The sequence below is a fragment of the Laetiporus sulphureus genome, assembly GCF_001632365.1.
Source record: "Laetiporus sulphureus 93-53 unplaced genomic scaffold LAESUscaffold_43, whole genome shotgun sequence".
In the NCBI taxonomy this organism is placed as follows: Eukaryota; Fungi; Basidiomycota; class Agaricomycetes; order Polyporales; family Laetiporaceae; genus Laetiporus; species Laetiporus sulphureus.
In genome coordinates, this window is record NW_024468552.1 from 59,197 (window position 1) to 79,719 (window position 20,523).

At 52.9% G+C, this 20,523-nt stretch overlaps 5 protein-coding genes across 5 annotated transcripts; 4 read left to right on the top strand and 1 right to left on the bottom strand.

Annotated features, from left to right (window-relative positions):
- Positions 1-1,086: 1,086 nt before the first annotated feature.
- Positions 1,087-1,806, top strand: LAESUDRAFT_660430 (TAFII28-domain-containing protein; the record flags this gene model as incomplete). The annotated part of the gene is made up of 4 exons (XM_040904867.1): positions 1,087-1,193; positions 1,247-1,334; positions 1,392-1,488; positions 1,664-1,806. The coding sequence occupies 4 exons, from the start codon at positions 1,087-1,089 to the stop codon at positions 1,804-1,806; spliced, it is 435 nt and encodes a 144-aa protein (XP_040760764.1).
- Positions 1,807-4,119: 2,313 nt separating this feature from the next.
- On the top strand, positions 4,120-4,593 carry LAESUDRAFT_380662 (uncharacterized protein). The gene is made up of 2 exons (XM_040902249.1): positions 4,120-4,384; positions 4,458-4,593. The coding sequence occupies exons 1-2, from the start codon at positions 4,211-4,213 to the stop codon at positions 4,494-4,496; spliced, it is 213 nt and encodes a 70-aa protein (XP_040760765.1). The 5' UTR covers positions 4,120-4,210; the 3' UTR covers positions 4,497-4,593.
- Positions 4,594-9,828: 5,235 nt separating this feature from the next.
- LAESUDRAFT_729534 (uncharacterized protein) lies at positions 9,829-10,614 on the bottom strand. The gene is made up of 3 exons (XM_040909650.1): positions 10,577-10,614; positions 10,394-10,520; positions 9,829-10,333 (listed from the first exon to the last, which is right to left on the bottom strand). The coding sequence occupies exons 2-3, from the start codon at positions 10,408-10,410 to the stop codon at positions 9,859-9,861; spliced, it is 492 nt and encodes a 163-aa protein (XP_040760766.1). The 5' UTR covers positions 10,411-10,520; positions 10,577-10,614; the 3' UTR covers positions 9,829-9,858.
- A 1,496-nt stretch (positions 10,615-12,110) lies between these two features.
- On the top strand, positions 12,111-14,116 carry LAESUDRAFT_738401 (uncharacterized protein; the record flags this gene model as incomplete). The annotated part of the gene is made up of 4 exons (XM_040910889.1): positions 12,111-12,322; positions 12,378-12,477; positions 12,532-13,666; positions 13,728-14,116. The coding sequence occupies 4 exons, from the start codon at positions 12,111-12,113 to the stop codon at positions 14,114-14,116; spliced, it is 1,836 nt and encodes a 611-aa protein (XP_040760767.1).
- Positions 14,117-17,181: 3,065 nt separating this feature from the next.
- Positions 17,182-18,948, top strand: LAESUDRAFT_660631 (integral membrane protein DUF6; the record flags this gene model as incomplete). Its single annotated transcript, XM_040904881.1, has 12 exons — positions 17,182-17,334; positions 17,388-17,405; positions 17,457-17,488; positions 17,541-17,618; positions 17,673-17,824; positions 17,885-18,010; positions 18,107-18,139; positions 18,192-18,282; positions 18,345-18,438; positions 18,498-18,569; positions 18,622-18,726; positions 18,778-18,948. The coding sequence occupies 12 exons, from the start codon at positions 17,182-17,184 to the stop codon at positions 18,946-18,948; spliced, it is 1,125 nt and encodes a 374-aa protein (XP_040760768.1).
- Positions 18,949-20,523: the final 1,575 nt, after the last annotated feature.

Below are 20,523 nucleotides of genomic sequence, written 5' to 3' on the forward strand. Positions count from 1 at the left end.
GAAACCATATTAGGAAAGAAAGTCGTGAACAAGGAAGACCTCCTGCTTTGTACGGCAGGTTATCTAGTTATTGGCACAGACGTGGCTGGTTAATTCTCTTTGCTTTGCCGCACTAGTGTGTCTTCTGTGATCTAAGTGACAGCCTACACAGCATTTCAGTGTTAGTGAGTGAGGCGACCAAAAGGATGAAGTGAGCTTCTCTGCAATGCATTGGTCACCAATTCATCACCTGTCTTACAAGCTCCCTCATCAAGCATCATCAGCTCATACCTTAAATAAAATATGGCAGTAAACATTATTCACGCCCTGTTGAAAACAGATCGACTGGTCCGCTTGACACTAACGAAGGCCTGCAAGCGTGACGAAGACTGTCTTTAGAGGTGTTCCGGGTCCTATATACACCCACGTGTTCACCCAATTACAATCGAAAGTCATACCACTGACCTGTACAACCAGTCTGAGTGTACCTTCTGTTCAGACATTGCTCTATCCGCACCTGTACGCATAGAGACTGTCAAAGACCACACGAGCTTGCTTTTCAAAACAGTATAAGTATTAAATTACTGAATTATCGGGAATCCTAGGCCAGCTGAACGAGGTCATCGATCATTACTTCCCGCCACCATGACCTCCCCCTACACGAATCTCCCGTCCACATCCCCGAACGGCCCCCTCGGACCTACTGCTACCCCTGCTCCTGGTGGAAAACGCGGACGAAAGCCCAAGACTGCGTCGAGCTCAGCCGTCAACTCGCCCCTGCCCGCTATCACCACGTTGCCCTCGCAGAATCTCTCCCAAAGCCAGAGCTTCACGCAAGGGCAGACCCAAGTTTACAGCCAAACTTACAGTTCGAGCCGGAGCCAGAGTCAAGGACAGATTCAACTTCAGCCAATCCCGAACCAGATGGCTGAAGAGACCCAACCTACGCGATCACAAACCCAGCCAGCAGAACTGCAGTGGCACAACGTCGCCGCAAGCTCGCTCGCTTCTCCCGGGGCTAGCGGGAGCCCAGTCGATAACGCTGCGGTGGCCGGACTCAGCTTGCCCGGGACAGTTGGTGTGGTGGGCGACACGACTGTGCCCAAGATGGGTGAGGACGACGGCGAGGGCGAGGACGAGGTCCTCCCGGCCATGGCGGACGATGACTACTCTGCACAGCTATCATTCCAGAGCCAGTCGAAGGATAATCTGAAGTGCGTGGTGCCGGGCTGGAGTGGCGAGTGAGATGCTGATGCGATGTCGTTAGGGTCCTGATGGACAACTTCAGCGATGCCCAGTATGACCGGTTCGAGGCATATAGGAGACACGCATTGCCGAAGGCCGCTGTGCGCAAAGTTCGTTCATGTTGCTTCCTCTCTCCCCGCTCGTGTCTCATCTCATGCTATTCTCAGGTTATCCAACAAACCCTCGGTCAGCAAGTCTCTCAACCAGTCGCGCAAGTCGTTGCCGGTTTTGCTAAGGTGTTCATTGGTGAGATTGTCGAGAAAGGTACGTGACTGTCCTCACCTCCCTCCTCTCACCTCCTCACCTTCCTCCTCTCACCCTTCCCCCTTCCCCCCTTCTCCTTTCCCCTTCGTGCCTTCCTTCACATCGATTCACCTCCCTCCCTTTCCTTCTCTTTCACTTCTTTCCCTGTAATCACGTTATTGATATGCTGCTACAGCGCGTGACGTGCAAGAACGCCGCGGCGAGACAGGTCCGCTCTCGCCGGATCACCTACGCGAGGCGTACCGAATGTATCAGAAGGAGACGGGCCGCGTCGGTGCCGCGCGTCCGCTGCGGGCAAAGAGGCTATTCATGAAGTGAAGTAAATAAGTTAAAGGAAGAGTTTCTTTGCCGGTGCAATCGGGAAATGTTGAGACTTGCTAGCAGGACGTGCTCTTCATGCATTCTGCGAATTACCGTGCGCATCCATGTTGCATTCTGCCGACAGTCATGGTTGTATACTGTCTGCCTTATCCGGATCAGGCCAGGACATCTGCTGGACGATTTCCTCTCTATTGTACCTCGATTTACTCGATTGGCATGATGTTGCATGCATAGAGTGGTGAATCAAGGTTCGATGGCCGCTGCATACGGCAGATTCCCTGTAGAAGAGGTACATGACGGAAAGAGGAGAGAACGAGAATGACATTGCACTGGTGTACGTGCGTGCCCATCGCCTTGTATCCCAAGCACTGCTTGTACTCAATCGACGTGTCTGCATATATAGTAGATCATTTGCTGTCTATACCGACGTCGACAGGAATATAATGCAACATGGAACCTTTATTACATTCAATCCTAGTTCGTCGACTGACCTCGTTCGTTAAACGCAGCTACTAATGCACAAGATTGGTATGAGTCGCCTCTGCTCAACATTATTGCTCACGTCCAGCAGTGTGATGGAACTACGCAGGGGCACGTACAATATCTTAGCCCAACGCGACCAGTACTACGGAGGAAGTGCCAAAACCATCCTGCCCTCTATTATGTATTTTGCTCGTACTGAGCCGATCATCCTCCACGATATTCAGTGCCTCGGCATCCTTAGTCTCTTGATCCCTCTTCGGCAGGATCCTTCACGGCGGCCATACGAGATCCAGATGAAATCTGATGTATCGCACTGGGCATCATTCCATCAAAGTGCATGAGATTGCCTCAAGATCTTGTTTTCGAAGAAACCATTTGGATGAAGTCGGAAGGCCTGACCTTCGACGTACAGTACATGGGACGCATAAGGGATTCTACTGTCGACCTCCCATCGTGCACATGTTTGAGAGGGTGCTTGTCTTGTTAACCATGTATATACAAATTCGGACGATGTACCTAACATTGCAGATGGCACGCACATCCAAATTCCGAAACCTTCATCGTTGTGTCGCGCTGCTGTTAACAGACGAATGATGGTACATGTTCAATCGTACCAATTGAGAATAGGAGCACTTTGACTCCGCACATGCGTTGAAGCTGGTCCGACAGGACGAGGGATTGAATGCTTCGTTAGAAGACATAGTGCCAGCACAAGAAGAAAAAACGTGCATCGGCAGTTGTGCCTTCTCAGCGTAATTGCGAAAGCAACCGCTCTTTACATATTGCAGGATATTGATCAGTTGTTATCGTTGTCTTCACCCCGTCTAGTGCTCCCTGTATCACGACACCTTTCAACTTGGGAAAATTGTCTAACAGACAACTTTCCATGTATCTGCACGCCTCCGGCTCGTGTGCATCGAGCGCACGGGTTTCGGCAATATTTCTAACCATGTTTCGTCGAAGGCTTTGAAGTGAATACATCCTAGCATGCGGGATTCAATTTCAGAGAATATGTCTTGTCACATTTTCTGCCCATATCACATTGTAATATAGGTCCATCTATTTCGTGTTAACGAACGCTGTAGCTCTGGCATCCAAGCTGGGAAATATAGGATCAGACTATCCAAGCAAGAGTTCACTGAAAGGTCACATTTACGTGCACGGCTGTTAAGCAAATGCGAATGGTGGGGTCCTGGGAGGCCGAGATACACTGTCACAACCAACAAACATGCGGCGTGAATATTGCCGAGGACGTGACAGAGAACATGGTCGTGAACGCGCTAGGAAGCTAGTGCGCGACGCGTGACGATGAACGCGAGACGTCACGCGTCTCGTATCTTGCGCTTCAGCACTCTGTTACTACCTCTACCAGCAGCTTGGGAAGTGAAATATCGTAAATCAATCTCAGACTCATCGCCTGTATTCTGATTAGGAGGAGAATCGACATCTGCGCAATTTCACTATGCATAGCGACTTTGATTCGTACGATCAAGGCTATCCCCCAATCGATGACGAGAGCATGTCCAACTTCTGGCCCACAAGGAACATCGCAAACTTCAAGCTCAAATGCGGGTTCATCCTGCCCAAAGCCGAATGGAGAAGGGATTTCTGCGGTCGGGAAGTTCGTCATCGACTGCGCGATCTGATGCGACACTGTGGATAACCATCGCAAGGTCTCTGACGTCCAGTAATGTTCATGGGGTTGTGGAATATCGCAGACGTGATTTCAGCCATTGCAGGGATTAACCGTTGCTAATCGGAAGTGTATCTGTGCGAGTATAATGTACAGTTTAGCATTTTGTCATTGTTGACAAGCCCTTTTCCGCAGGAATCTTCTAGGACAGCTACGACTGCGTTGCTTGCATACGCCCGACATTCCCCGACAAGATCATCGTCATCTTGTTACCGAAAGAGATCTATGAGAGAGGTCTTCACGCAATTGCAACGATATATGCGGCGGAGTATTATGCTGACGATGGTTTTGGTGGGAGGAATTGTGCGCACGGGCACGAAGTCAATGAATGTAAGAATGCCACGTTCTCTAGCATCGATCCGGAAAAGATTACGTTTTCGCTGTTTTCTATGGATGCAGGTGAGCAACAGCACTGCATTTGAATCCAGCTGGTTTTATCGCTGATCGACAGTCGAACCCTCGCTGCTTTGAGGCTTTCGCGTGCGGACTTGAAGTCTTGATTCTACAATAACTTTGACTCCAGTACTGACAGCGTTCGGCAGCTTACCACACGTCACCGATCAGAGTCTATACGACTCGCGCGGATACCTCTCTTCCACAGCGAGCATCGCAGCTGAAGGGTGGACAACCTGCGAATATTCTCGCTTGCAAAGTAATGCGGCCTGGCAAATAATTTCTAGTATGTGGTTGCCGTTTCACTGTGCATGGCAGGTGAATACCTCCATCCTGGACAAAATTATCTCTCTGCTTACGACTTCATTGCGTCAGCTGCTCTTACCATAGCTGAAGGGCCACTAGCTGTTGAAAAATTTCCAGCTCGCGAGATGCTGTGGCCTCGGCATTCGATGGCTCCCAGTGTGCGTTTTCTCATCTTGTTTACTAAGGGGGTTCCCATACTGTACGTAATCCTCTTTGCTGATGAATCGATCGCACTTCATGAGCAGGTCGTCTTGCCACCGCTAACAGGCTAAACATGATATTCAGTGTAAAATTCGTTCGCAAGATGCCTTGCCTCCTCCTGACGTGCGCAACTATACATATATCGGATTACTGCTTTTTATCAAAGCTAATCGATGGCTACGGTGCGCTAATGTCGATCGTATGACAATCAGTCCGGACTTCGTACGCATATAGTTGCTGCTGTTCTTTCATTTGATTTTCTAAGACCATACTGCCCAGATCCCCACGCGAATTTGCTTTGTTGCATCTCGAACCGGTTCTGCTATTTTTATACAGGAAGCTGTCCAGACCCTGGCCAAAGCCCCGGAATGGCCATGCTGTCGAAGGCCGAAGAACGTGAGCAAGCGACCTTGAAACCGCTCGTTGACTCAGGAAGGCCACTCCTCCTATAGTCCAGCGTTGTCTCCTATCTTCTTAGCGTGTCATCAGTTGGAAAATTCTCTCCCTTTCCCTCCCTTTCCACGCATGCGCCCTATATTTTAAAAGGTTCGAATCATATAGCTCGTCAACTGGATCTGATCCTTCAGTCGCATTCTGACCAGAACGCGATCGCTTGCATATTTCAGAATTGTGCAGCAAGAGCTCGTCGAGTACCGGCAGGAGGGGTAGATGGTCAGCGACTCGAAACCATGCTAGGTGTCGTGCGACGATCCTCGCTGTGCGTGACCATATAATCGCCCCTATAATCCAACGGTAGTGTCTTGATTTCTTGCGGGCCAGGCTAGGGAACGGGGGTCAACTCTACGCGCGTTTGCGCACGAGTCGGGAATTCCTTGCGAAGAATTACTAGCGGCGAACTTCTGATTGCGTAAGAAAAATCTCTCATCTAGAGTCCGTTGGTCGTATCGTTCGTTGATAGCTCTTGTGCGTTTGTGTGTCGTCGGTGACGGTCTTCCTTCTATCGTCCTTCTGGTCGAGCAGTCTGCATTAACCGACAGCAATCTTTCCCTCGGAGACTGGACCTACACGACTGCCACCTTAGATTCCACTCTGCACTGTAGCAATTAATTGTTCAAGTTGGTTGGTTCTCCATCTACCAATTCCGTATGTCTGACGTCGAAGGTTCTCAATAAAGTTGGCAATCCGCTGGTGGCTTTTGCCGAATAAATCCACGCTGTGCGGTTGGCAGTGCATATTAACAGTCTTCAAATATTAGAATGTGGCATGTGTGCAAGAATACAACTGCGCGGCTAGTTGTGGTCCTAAATGTGGTTGAAGTCCCTCGATAATAGAGCGGATGTGTGCCACTTGATATTGCTGGCGCGGTGAATGTGAGCGATTATTTTCAGTGGCGAAGAATCGAGCTAAGATACATATCCAGAGAGACTATTCGTGCATGTTATATGATAGTCTACCCAAGCAACCTTGTGAGCTATGGCACGATTGCAGAAGAGCCGGATGGCCTGAAATCAGCTCTAGCCCGCAAACGCAGAGCCTGTGCGCAATATGCATAGAATAAAGCCGGCGATCTGTCATAGCAAATGTTACACACATGCGCGCTTGGCTTGGTACCGACCTTCCGCGGTTCACAGGAGCGCCATTTTGCATCACAATAGCGCTCAAAGTGTATTGGAACACTGTTTCAAACGCCCCTGATGCGTTCTGCTCGCATGTTAAAGCACTATGACTACTGCCACCGAGATTATGCCGCGACGACACCCGCCGGTGCATAACCTTGGCGCAGGGATCCCTTGCTGCTGAAGGATTTTGCGGCGTTTCACATACGTTTGAGGGTTGCACTTCCGGTCGCCCCGTGCATGCGCGCGGTGATGTGGGAAGGCTCTATCAGTGTCAGAGCGCTACACACGCCTGCGACCGCACAGGATCAGAGTTGAGCATCATGCATAGTCAGTGTCAACCTCAGCCTAAGACCCAGAAGCCGTCACTGAGGGGAGAGGGACCATCGCAACGAGGGTTGTTGCCCGGGCGATGGGTGATTGTTATTTTGGTTTTCGTCCACACAGAGAATGGAAGTTCATTAAGTGGACACCGAACATACTTACACGATGTGCTACACTACCAACACTCACATAGACCCCGGTGCACCCATCCTAAGGATTCGGCCGGTGCAGATCAGTCCGAAGATCCGTCCCCCATCCCCATATGCAATCACGGAAGGACCGACGGAAAGGAATTGCAAATGATCAAGATGGCCGGGACTAACGCACCCACAGCGCGAAACAACTTGGTTATGATCAGTAGTAATCCGACACAGGCACGCAGCGTCTACAGGTGTGAGGCGTGTTCATGCTTGCTGTCCTCCCATGCCGGCATCAACGCCACAACGCAGGACAGACGAAAGGGTGATCGGCCTGCGGATTGATCGCCCGGTCCACGGCAGAATTGATTTTGCGCCTCCCGCTAACGAGGATCGCGCCATTGGACGGGGTGGGCCCACGGCTCTATTGTCCATGCGAGCGCATTTCGCCAATTGCGAATTCCAACAGAATGGATGACAAAGTAGTCTGCGAGGCGGGTCCCAGGCACAGCAAGGCCACCCCGCCCGCCATGACAAGTGCCCAGGCGCAGCACAGCATTTGCTGAGGCGCGAGTGGACAGAGTGTTCGAGGCGCTTCGCGGATACCCCGAATCCGTCGGGGGCCACCACGCGGTTTCAGCGTCCAATTGTCCGGGGAGAGAAGCAGCGACGGGAGACGTCCGATGGCAACGAACCATGGAAGCCTGCCCATTTGGCTCGCCCCAATCGATCGAATCGCCAAAACAGAATTCGCCGTGCGGGCGCAAATGACTTCTCTTCCGCGTTAGGAAGGTCTAAAGGTAGAGGCGAGCACGGCCCATATGACTTACCGCGAGAACCACAGAACACGGAATTGCTTAGCATCCCAGGAGCATACAGAGGTGGACATGTTTGACATCATGCTGACCCTATTATCAAACTAGGCATCGTTGAAACGCCAACCAGCTTGAAATTCGGTGGTCACACGAGCAGCCTTTCCTTCTGAACCTGCTGCGAAGAAATGTCACAATCACGTCAGAGGTGGGCCTTTACCGTAGTTTAGACCGCCACCGCCAGCCACACAGCTCAGCGCGAAACCTTGGAGCGGATTTGTGAATAATAGCATCAATGTCAATAGCTCCCGCTTCGCACTCGGGGATCCCAAGGCATTGCGCAGCAGCAGTTGCTAGAACCTAGGCACTTTAGACAGGACAATACCGTCCTGCTGCATCAGAAGCGAAGACACCATCTGCTCTGGGCATCGCTCGGTCGCAGTCTGCAATGTGAGCTGAAACAACAACTTATGTTCTTCTGTTGCCCATCAGGTGATGCCAACCACAGATCAGGAAACATGAAGGAGGAGAATTCCCAAAAGTACCCATCGGCTAGGTCCAGCGGAATGCACATCAGCCAGCGGAGTCGGATGATGAGTCGGAGACGTCGGATGGAAGACAGAAGACGGGAAGGTGCCCGTCAAACCACGCAGGCACATTGGCTTGCTCTGTACTCACGTTCATTCAATCTTCTAGGGAGCGTCAATGTTCCAATTATGGGCCAAGGAGAGCATGTGTTGTGAAACATATCGAAGCCAAGGATGCATGCGAAGCTCGGAGGCCGCATCAACGCACACGCAGCATTCGACATTCGCCGTGATGCTTCTCGCATGGAGCAACATAGGTCACTCGACGCCGGAGCTCATCCGCGCCCACGCACACCGCCACGTCAGCGCACACGCACCTCATTTCATCTCACGAGCAGCATGTAGGGGGAAGCCTTCCACCGGCTGCGAAGCAGCATGCGCAGCAGGCCACAGGGGACAGGCCGCGCGTCCGCAACACGGCGAAGCCAATCGGCAATGGAGTAAGTTAGAACGGCGGTCGAGCTCGCAGTCAGCGACCTCGGAGCCTATGGAGAGAACCGCGTGTCTTGCGAACACAGCCGTAGCGAGATGGCGAGGGCGAAGCTGGCTCGATCGAGCGGTAGCCACTGCTTCGTTTTGTGATGATGTCCGGCCCACTCTGCAAACGATCTCCGGAATACCGATACCAACCCACGTACGATCAGAGCTTACGAAATATGAATGGCGGGGACGCACTGGTACGGTCATGGTGCACAGCCTCCACTCTGCCTGGCCCGACGCATACCTCACGCATCAGCATCGCCGTCGATGCCTCGGTTCTGCGCAGGGCCCAGCCTGCGGATGGTCCAGCCCAACGGAACAGACTCATCGGAAGGTGCGAAGCATCGACGCTCCGCGAGCGAAGGAGAAGGAATGGCGTAGCTATATTCAGCAAGGTCGTAGAGCCAATTCAGACCTGGAGGTCGGGTTCTCATCATCGCGAGTCCTCTTCGGAATGGTCACGATGCATGGAGGAGCGCCGAGAAGTTTCGAGATACCCCGCTGGTCCGGTCGTCAGAGGATTGAGATGTGTTACAGTGACCGCATCCACATCGGCCTTGTCGAAAAGCGATGACAAGGCATAACCTCGGTGACGAGGGGTGGATAGTGTGCGCCAACGGTGGCACCGCCATTGATGATGACGATCCTGGTAGTTTTGGTAGGCGCACAGGTAGGCGTTGCCGTTCGGTTCCGGTCGGGCGTCCATACAAGGACCCCGAGGACCGGTCAGGATGAGCGCCTACATGGCGGAGTCTGTCAGCGGGGTGGCCAGGCTGTATGCATTCACCTGCAATTACCTCGCCTATTACGTGGCCTGGCCAGATGAAACAGAGGTACATTTGTATTGTCTCCGGAGAATTTGACCACGTCATGTCCTCGGAGAAATCTGCCGTATAGCCTCTAAACGAGAATAGCGGGGTAGGAACATGACAAACCCCTGTCGGGCGAGAGAACAGTAGTCAGCAGTTGAAAATGCGCAAAATTTACGTCGAGAATCGTACCGCACCGCGGAGGATGTGAAGAAGCGAGTCGGGGATGCAGTTCACGCTCGGCATCCTACTGGTCTGGCCAGTGAGAACGTCTCTCCAGGCGAGACGACGATTTGTATTGATTAAGGTCGAGAATTTGACTGTGCTGATGATAGCCGCGATGGTCAGGTCGTGTGATGCCTTTGAGGTAGTCGAGAGTGCGTTGTACAGCGCTGGCGAGAGGCTGAGAAAGTTCCGGCCCATAGAGAAGATGTTCCAGAGGATACCAGAGTTCATGGTACGTCACCGGAACAGTCAGATCTCCAGAAAGTTCGCCATAGATGTTGTCCTGACACGCCGTTTTCATTCCGACAGAAGACATCATCTCCCACAGGAGATCGAAAAGAGCCGTAAAGAAATATTGCACATCGCGAGGAGAGATCAAGAGCGTGTCGCAAGACGCAGTCAAGCAATTGAATTGTGTTCGCTCTGGGGAGAGTGTGAAAATATATCTGGAGAGGACATTATGTCCGATCACTGCCAACTCGTCGTAGATGCTAGGACTGTATGATTCGTCCTGGATCAGTACGATCCAGCAAGGTTTAGCACACCGCGAGACCCACTAGACAAACAAAATCATTGCATCGCTAAAGAAGGGGACAACGCATCATGAAATTGTGGTATGAGAATTGGATTGTTATGCGTTAATGTCGTGAACTGTGGCACCCGCGAAGGCGTTCAGAAGGTTGTCTGAGATCAGAGTCTTGGATCAGTATGATCCAGCAAGGTTTGGCACTCGCGCGCACCTTGCGCATGGAATGGCCTTTCGCTTAGCATATTTGTGGCTGTGACAGTTTCGCGTATGGGACATAACATAACCAAAAAGCAGAACCTCAGAGCATGAGACGTCTCGGCAAATTCGGAGGAGCGAGTCGCAGGACCCACTTGGCGGACAAAATCACTGCATCGCTGAAGAAGCGAACTCGCATCATGGAGTTGTGGTACGAAGGACCGGAATGCTATGCGTATAATGTCGTGAAGTGGGGCACTGGCGAAGGCGTTCCGTAGATTATCCGAAGTCAACGTCGTCATTGAGGAGGCGTACTGTTGTCCTAATATCTCATCTGCACGTTTGAAAAAACCTTACACCGTACCAACCTTGCTGCGCAGCAAACGTACACGGGGCCTATGATATTCCGGGTCAGCAAGGTTCGTAATTCACGCGTACCATGTATTGTGGAGCAGAACCTACATTGATCCGGAAAGCACTGCTTACGATTGCTCCGCACGATCCACCCGCATCGAACAGCAACAGCATTCCCAACTGAGGCGACATGGGAAACTTGGAGGCACTGCAGAAACTTTGACTAAGTAGGTATCTGGGGTCCGGGCCACGTAGCCGGGAGATCGTCGACGGGATGACCCGCAGGTCGCCCGACGCCCGCCACGATAACCATGTGGAATGGAGTCGGCCCGGGTGAGGGATGTTGCGAGATGTTGCGATCAAAGCGGCGCCCGGCAGCGACACCGGCGGGCTGTGTCGAACGCGGACTGAACAGAGCTCTGTACGTACATCCGTTGGTCGATCCGCACGCCCGTCCGTCGGCAGCTTCGCTGTCAAGCTACACAGGAGCAATGTGGATCGCAGCGTGGCTTGGCCCGTCGGTGGGCGCGAGGGTAAGACGCAGAGCACGGCCTCGCTGATGGGTGCGCCGTGCATGTGGGCTGGGCGTGGTCGGCTACTCAGGGAAAGTGAAGGCGGGTGCCGCGCATTCCATCGGCTGGCGAACAATGGCAAGCGGGGCCCTTGGGAGAAATGAGATGGGAAAGCGTATTGGCAAGTGTGGGCACATGTACGGCATAGGGTTCGGAGAGCGCGGGGGGTGTATGCGGGCGAACTTGGGGGCAGAGCGAGTGTGACTCCTCGCAAGCCCGCACAGGTGTTGCTGTCGACAACAACAAGTATGTCTTGCTCGCCTGTCGCCTGCCGCCTGCAGCGTGGCCGATGGATGTGAGAGGGACGGCGCGGTGGTCGACGTCCCTGCCCTGCGCGCTCGTCCGTGCCGGGCTGTGGGAATTCTGGATATCGAAATGACAGATATTTGGCTGTATATTGGTGTATTTGTTGCTCGATGCCTAATTGGGTAGCGCGTGGCGCCAGGCGAGCTATAATACCCGAGTCTCCTTCGCCCCCTGCTCGGCCCACATCCCTCGTCGACGCTAACGACACCGACCGCTCCCTACCCTAGCAGGCACTAGAGTTTCTCTTCTCACTCTCTGAGTCTGTCTTAGCCGCGTACGACCGCTCATCCCACGCTGGCTTTCGCATACGATCCTAACATGGCTACGGCTCAGCCCATCACCTTCCAGACGACCGGAAATGACGACTTTACCATGGGTTCTGGCTCCTTCGGTGGTCACAATGGCTCCTTCAATCCCGCTTCTTACACCCGCCGTTTGATCGGCTCGCCATCATTGTCCTGGCGAGCGGGTTCGTTCGGGAATAGTAGGTTCTTCACCGGTATGTCCCCGGGTTTGCTCGGCCCCCTCGAGTGAGTGTCCAATTCTTCTCGAGTCGAATGCCACGGAACTGACTCTTAATTTCAGTCCGAACGAATTCAAGTTCGGCAAAACATCATCGTCGATTGAGAGCGACCGGGGCTCAATCGTTAATGCACTTAGCATGTTCGATCACCAACAGGATCTTGTGAGTGGCTGTGGAAGCTATCTGACAGAGCAGATCAGCTTATTTTGCACGCAGTGCCGGGATTATACCTGCTGTGGCTTAAACCTTACTGACCTGCATGCACTCGTCGACCACTTTGAGGAGTGTCATGTGGTTGTCGTAGATCCCTTCGCCCCCCCGATGCCACTCCAGAACGCCCAGGCAAACTTTCCTCCCGCGCAAGGATCGTACTTCCCGGAAGTCAACGGTGTTCCAACGGCGCCTACCTATCATCACGGTTCCTTTGATCCAGATGACATGGAACTGGACATGGACCATATGAGCGCTCCGTCATCGGGAGCTTCCTCCCCACCTGATACTCCTATATCGACGCCCTTGTCCTCGTATCCATCCACCCTGTACCCTGGCTCAGCCCCGGCGTCCAACTGCTCATCTCCTATGCCTGCTCCGATCTCCGCTTTTGAAACGACAACCGTTCTCCCATCTCGCTCTGGCCACTCTCCGCTGTCAGTCGGCTTCCCTCCCGCTTCGCGTTCAAGCATGGCTGGTCTCTCTCCGCGTGTCGACGAGGCGTTCAATACCTACGCCGGATATTCCGATTACTCCTCGCTTCTTCCCGGTACCGTCCCGTCACCTACCACCACGACTGCGCCGCCAATCGAAGGTCCGGCAGGTTCCGATGCGAGGAACGCGTATGCTGGTCGATCGACGTGTGTGCCCCCCGCTCTGTTGCTCAATCACAGCGCAAGCAACACGCCTAACAGTACGCCCTCGTCGTCGCGCGTCGCGTCACCTGCAATGGGAACGTCCGTCTTCCGGAACGTCGCTGCTGCACCCCCGTCGACGTCCGTCTCTGGCGCTACGGCGAGCGGCCAAACCGCTCGCGCGAGCACGACACTCTCACGGCCTGCTTCCTCGCTGCTCCTCTCGAAACCGTTCAAGTGCCCAAAGCCAAACTGCAACAAGTCGTACAAGCAAGCGAATGGCCTGAAGTATCACATGACTCACGGCTCGTGCAACTTTGCGCCTCCGAAGGATCTCGAGCAGGTGCAGGCGTTGCTCGCATCGAAGCGCGGTGGCAAGGACGATAATGAGCCCATTAGCGAGTCGGAGCTCCGGGAGGTCGAGCGAGAAGCTGAGCGGAGATTGAGACCATACGCGTGCGGCGTCGGCGACTGCCAGCGACGGTACAAGAACATGAACGGCTTGAGTAGGTTTCCTTCTTTGGAGAATCCGCTTGTGATTCGGTGCTGATTATCGTGATTTCGCAGGATATCACTACCAGCACTCTGGCGATCACGGCGCGATCGGGCTTGCCCTGCTAGCCAGCGGCCAGCACGAGTGCTTGCAGCACAGCAAGTCGCGCCACCACACTCCTTCGAACTCCATTGCCAACGCACACCACAACGCCTCCACGACCACCTCCGCCGCACCATCGACGACCTCCTCTCCGCTCGCCACACCCCCCATCTCCCGTCCGCAGTCGACCACGAGTCAGTACCCATCGTCGCCCCTGGCGCAGCCGCCAACGTACCAGAGTGTGTCGATGCACCCCCCGCAGTACACGTCACAGTACTCGACCGCGCCACTGAATCCCACTCCGGTGACTGGCGCGAGCTCCATCCAGCTGCTGTCGTATATGACGCAGATGTCGGCGTGAGGCGCGAACTCGAGAGAAAAAGTCTGTTGGGGCTTGTATGATCATTTGCCGAAGTTGTGTTCTCCTCTCGTGTCCGATCCAATACATTCGTCAGGACCTTTATCCGCCGTTGCGCCACTTATAGATGCTTCTCGACGGCTCGCAACTGCATTCACATCAGTCGTCGCACCGCGCGGCCTGCTGCCCCAAAAGTAAAGCTCCCCCCTCATCATATGTCCATATGCGCATTAATTGCCACATCGCCCACGATATGTCGATTGCCATATCACTTCTGTTGTCATCTGTACGCTCCACTGCTCCCCGCTTCCTGCTCCGCCACTCTCGGCTCCCCATCGTGCAGACATATCCTGGGCGTACGCGCTTTTCATCGTCGGTTCTGGGTTCTCGGTCTCGGTTCGTTTGTTGTTCATATGTCTATAATGACTAATTATGCTCCTACATACATAGTCGCGTACATAGTGTACCATCTTGTCTTCTCCCCGTTCCTTGCTCATCTCGCGAGTGCCTTACCTTCACTCATTGTGCTGTCTGGGATGGCACCGCTTTCGCTTCTTCCGTGAGCCTCGTTGCTCGCTCGCTTGTTGATGATCGCGTTGTGGAGGATGTAAAAGACGGCATGCAGTCGTTAGCCGCTCGCTATTTTGTGTTGTTCCGCACTTGCTCCCCTGTAATGCATGTGTCTCGATAGGCGCAGAGAATACACACACTTCTCGATTCGTTACCATGACGCAGGATCGATCATCGTGGAGCAAGCGACACGGCCGTGAGCCTCGTGGCTGGCATGCGGAAGGCGAAGCGAGGCATGGCGATAGGCGATAAAGGCGGCGCCAAGTCAGCGGAGGCGGAATGCCTGCACGGAGCTGGGACCGCTGATGAGGCTAGTGATAGGACCAGGAGCCGACAGCGTTGGAACAAGCGGCGGCAGAAGATGTGCCCACGCAGCGAAGAAACGGGCATGGCGGGGAATTGTCACCTGCGAAGCAACAGGAAGTTCTGCAGGCGGCTGACGGAGTTTCCATGATTCGAGAGGAGAAATGACAGCGTCTCGCCGTGAGTCAATAGAGCCGCAACAGTGTTCGTGTGAGAAGTCGGATCCGAGATGTTGGTGTCTGGGCGTGTATTTCATGAATCGATGTCGTCAGCAGGGCGTTGAGATGATCGATGTAAGTTCAGTGGGTCACCGCCATCGTCAATGTGGTGATTGGGCGCCCGTATGGAGCAGGCTTTCCGTTCTGGCCGTGCAAGTAGTCAGATGCACAGGCTTCATGTGCAAGCCTAGGAGAACACGAGATCCGAGAGCATGGCAAGCAACGACCACATCCAAAGGGAAAGAGGTCGGGTGACAGATGTCGCGCGCCCCGTAGTATAGGGAGGACAGCAGAACGGGACATCACAGTTCCAATCGACCATTAGTTACGCGAGAACACCACGTCCGGCAGCTCATGCGCATAGTTCATGCACATTACCTGTAGTCGCCGAAGATAAGAGCCGGATAGCCACGATTAGCATGGGAAGTCGACCAGATCGTGGAGCGTGAATGACCGTATGGAGCTCGAGGTGTCTCGGGGGAGTGAGAAGAGGAGTCATAGCAAGCTGACAGATGAGGCAAGAGAAATATGGCTTTAATCTCGAATACCGAGCGGAGGGAGACAGCAATCAGCTGAGTTTGATGGGCATCAACAGAGCCCAGGTCAAGAGCACGTTTGTGATCATGATGATGGGCACATTTCCCCGGACAGCTACTAATCTCTAGTGTAGACAACTTCGCGCAGCGCAATTACCGGTCCTTTTCTTCACAGGTAACGACACTCACCCAATGAAAAATGGCAAATCTATTGCGGTGAGAGAGGAAGTCTTCTTGCTCACTGCTTTGGCTCTCGCAAAGTAATAGTTGCTAGCCGAATGAAAAGTCAACCTCGGCGTACCATGTATTCCTGTAAGTTGTCGTCGTTGTGACGGACGTTCGACGACACGAAAAATGCTGGAACATGTTGCGAAAGAAATCTTGATTCGTCTAACAGGCCAGAGAGGATTACATGGAGGTAGAGGGAGGAAGCAAGACGAGCACCGAAATTTTCATGATGGTGCATTTTGACTTCATCTGCGGCGCGATCGAGTCGATGGCGTTGCGTCGTGGGATTTTTATTCGGCGGTTGCCGGATGTGGCTGTCATGGCTCGCAGTCTGCTTCGTCTCTTCAAGTCTTCCTCCATCTCCCGCTTTTCCAAGCTATGGCACCTTTTTGTCTATGACCTTGATGAGATTTTGTTTACTCGCGTGAAAGCGGATTGCTATACACAGCGATGTTGAGATTGTTGATGCGACGTAGGTGCATCGAGTGATCCTGCGCTGCTGTCATCTATATGCTTATTCAGACAGTGTCAAACAGATAGTAAACTCTTAACCTCACTTCAGACCATGATATTCAGTCTGTTGTCGCATATAGAGTGGTATTAGACCATCGAACGATGACTGCCGAGTCCCCAAATTGAGGAGCCTATACTCATTTTTCTTACTGATCTGCAGAGTGAGACGTATCAATTCGCATTAGTAGGAACCGCTCACTGCGCCCAACAACTGGGGTAAGCACTTTTCATCATGACGCGATGTGTTGTTGATCCAAAGGAACGAGCTACATTCCTCATATCAGCCACATGGGAATGAAGGCTCTCTGCTGCACCACAGTCCGACGTCGTCCTCACCGCTGTGCCACAGACGTGTCGAGGCTGTCACGTGTGCGCGATGTACCTTGCATTATGCCGTCCGCGCCGATGGGCCCGCTTCTCCCTATCTCCTGCGCAATTCTTCTCCTGACTCATGCCTTCTGTGGGAATGTTGTGCACTCTCCACAGCCCACGGCGGATGATGTTACGCTGAGCCTCTTGCCGCTTTACCGCCACCGTTAACATGACTCCTACCATGATCAGTACGGCATACAGCGGACAGACACCAGATACACCGCGTTTGGAACACGACATTCCGCTCGCAGAGCTCGATAGCAGGTTCCCGACTTCGACGCCTTCACAGATTCCAGAAATCGGGCGGGATGACTCTCGGTCCTTTCACATGAGGTGGAAAGGATTCCAGACACGGTGCCATCACATCTTCAAGAACAACACAGGCTTGCTCTTGATTGCTTTGTCACAAGCCTTCGGCTCCATGATGAGTCTCTTCGTGAAGAAGCTCAATAGTGTGGATCCTCCCGTCCCCATGCTCGAGGTCAGTTTATGAGTCAGGATGATTCCTATTCTAATGCTCGTATGCACCGCCAGTTGATATGCATTCGTATGGTGAGGAACTCTGTGATGTCCATCGCCGGCTCGCTAATTTACTGCATGTAGATAATCACTTGGATGTGTTGTGTCAGCTACATGTACTACCACAATCCTTTCATATCCCCGCTGTGTTCGCTGATAACGTTGAAGGTCACTCACAAAGATACCGGATCCAATTCTTGGTCCCAAAGGCATTCGCTTGCTTCTAGCATTTAGAGGCGTGTGCGGGTTAGTGGACGCACTACTTCGCACTGTACTCAGACTTGATGAAAGGACCTGCAGCTTCACCGGCCTGTTCGGGTCATACTATTCCCTTCAATACCTATCACTATCGGATGCGACCGTACTTCAATTCTTGGCGCCTATGTGCACTGCGATCGTCGGTGCCATCGTCCTGAAGGAAGAGTTCAAGCGCAGCCAGGCGCTTGCCAGCCGTAATGTCACTGCCTTTGTTCTTCAATGCTCGTGTTAATCTCCGCCATGCTCGAGGGAAGTCTGCAGTTTGGTCGGCGTCGTTCTCATTGCTCGGCCCACCTTCTTGTTTGGCGGCAAGTCCTCGCCCACCGCGCCGGACTCCCATCCTGTCTTAGACGGCAGAGGTGTGGTGACACTGCTTATTCGTGCTGTTCCGGTCACGCCTGCGCAGAGACTGAGTGCCGTAGGGTAATCTACCATTTGACATGGTCGCTGCAAATGCTCATGGTACATCAGGGCAGCCATGTTTGGCGTTCTCGGCGCGACGGGAGCTTGTAGGTGATGATGTCCCCAATTTCACAGTCTCATTAATTGAAGCATTCGTAGACACGTCGATCCGTGCCATGGGCAAACGTGCTCATCCGATGCACAGTATAGTGGCATTTTCTACTCAATGCGTAATCACATCAACAGTAGCGTGAGCTACCTGACCTCCGATTAATTTTATAGACATTGTTAATCGGATGACGTTTCAAACAGAATGCTCCTTGTGCGGCCGCATGTTGTCCTTCCGAACAGAGTGGAATGGATTCTAATGCTCTTGGCCATAGGTCTGTGCGGTTTTATGGGGCAGGTGAGCGATTTCGATGTGCAGTAGAGTACAACATAAGCAGACTCAAGTTCGTGGTTCAGATGCTCATGACGATGGGACTGCAACGTGAGACCGCGGGACGCGGGACGATGGCCGTATATGTTCAAGCACGTGTACCACCTTCCACGAACGTCCTTCCCACCCGCTGATCGGTATTGGCTTCAGATTATATTCGCCACGTTCAATGACTTTGTTTTCTTCCATTCAACTCCTCCTGCGCTCTCCATCCTCGGGACTGTCATCATCATGTCGTCCGCTATATATGTTGCCGTACGTTCACACATCGCCTTGCGATTCGCACAGGCTGACTGTACGAGGCAGCTCTCGAAGGAGGATGTCGGTGCTCGCAAGCGACATGGCAGTGTCGATTCGACTTCGGGGGATCCTGCAGAAGAAGGCCTGCTGGCTAATGAAGAGGCTGAAGATGCCGAGGCACTGAAGACCATGGAGGACGGTCGGCTAAGCACGAGTGAAATACATGATAGCGCGTAAGTTGACATTGGCAAATCCTCCTACTAGCCGCCTTGGGTTTTAGATATCGTCTGCGCTCTGCGTAGTTCTAATGCTTTGTGAAGTTCCAGCGTATCCGAAAACTACAGGCTGCAGCACGGGTCTTAAAGAAGATTATTGTTCTTCATCCCTCACCGCTGGATGTGAGCAGCATGCGCATGCCCTTGGGCCCCGAGAGGCTGCGTGCCTGTATTGGGTATGACGATAATCAGGGTGTTTCGCCCTGGGGTGCGCGAGATCGTGGCGGGTCGAGCCCATCTTGATCATTCGTAATTGCTACCCGTTGGACCTCCAATCATGGGACGGATGACAGATGTTCGGGCTGAGCTGCACCGGCTGAACCATCAGGATGTTTGCGCCTTCCAGTGGCTCGGATGTGAGCTAATGAACTCTGCTTGGACAGATTATCAAAACCACATATCTCCCGGACAACAACCTGCATTGCGATGGTCTCTCCCCCGGTTGACAGCTTCTGAGCGTAAGACCGAGGTTGATCCTGGCTGTGATGCTCAACTTAGAGTCTGCATGGTTGCGGTCTTCAACGGCTCCGGACGGAACCGTCCCACATCCACCATGTGCATCATGGGAGATGCCCCCCATTGAACGTGAAAACGCGGCAAAATCTTTCGGCAGCGAGGAGGTACCGTCATGATCAATGGGTGTCATTGCGACGGGATCTCGGTGGCAGTAGTTATAGCGCTCACAAGCGAGCTAAATGCGTTAGAAGCATGTGGGACAGGTGCTCTTCAGCGTCTCAAGAGCAAGCCAAGCTGTCTCATGACAACAAGCGGTGCTCCTGTGAACTGCGGAAAGTCGGTATGAAGTCAAGGGCGCATGGGTATTTTGCTATGACAGGTTGCTGGCTTTATTTTCATATTGCGCACAGTGCGTTTGCTTGCGAGTCAAGTCACGTAGAATAATCCTCCCCCCTTTCCTAGCCTGTCCCGAAATAATGCAAGACATGACTGTTGGATACATAGGGAGCGACTGTGTAGTGATTCACACGGTGTATCAAGGTGGAGTCGGGATTGGCCCGGAGCGACAGACGGACGCACAGTGAGGATCATCGGACACCGAGAACGGTTCTTACTGCTGCCCGTTCGGCTCTCCTGCTGGTGCTTGACACGAAATCCGGACTGACCTTTACTAATGGACATTAGCGCGGCCTGGCCATCGATGAACTTTGATAAAAAGCAAAAATCGACTATATATATAGTTGCGCACCTCAGGAGCAGGCAAGGCATCTTGCGAAGGAAAAACAAATGCCGAATATCCTGTTTAGCCTATTAACGGTGGCAAGGCGACCTGCTCATGAAGGTGCGATGGAATCGTCGGCAGAGAGAATTGCGTACATTATGGGCATCTGGTTTGCTCTTAACCTTAAGAAGAAGAGAAACTTCATACTGGGGGTTCATCGCTTGCTGAGCCCACATTTTCCCTCGCAATATTGAGAGGAAGTAAGCCCGGTAGATAGCCGTTTGTCCTTCAACTTTGGTAAAAATAGCTTATGCAATGAACTCATAAGCAGAGATTGTATCTAGGATGGGGGTTTTCACC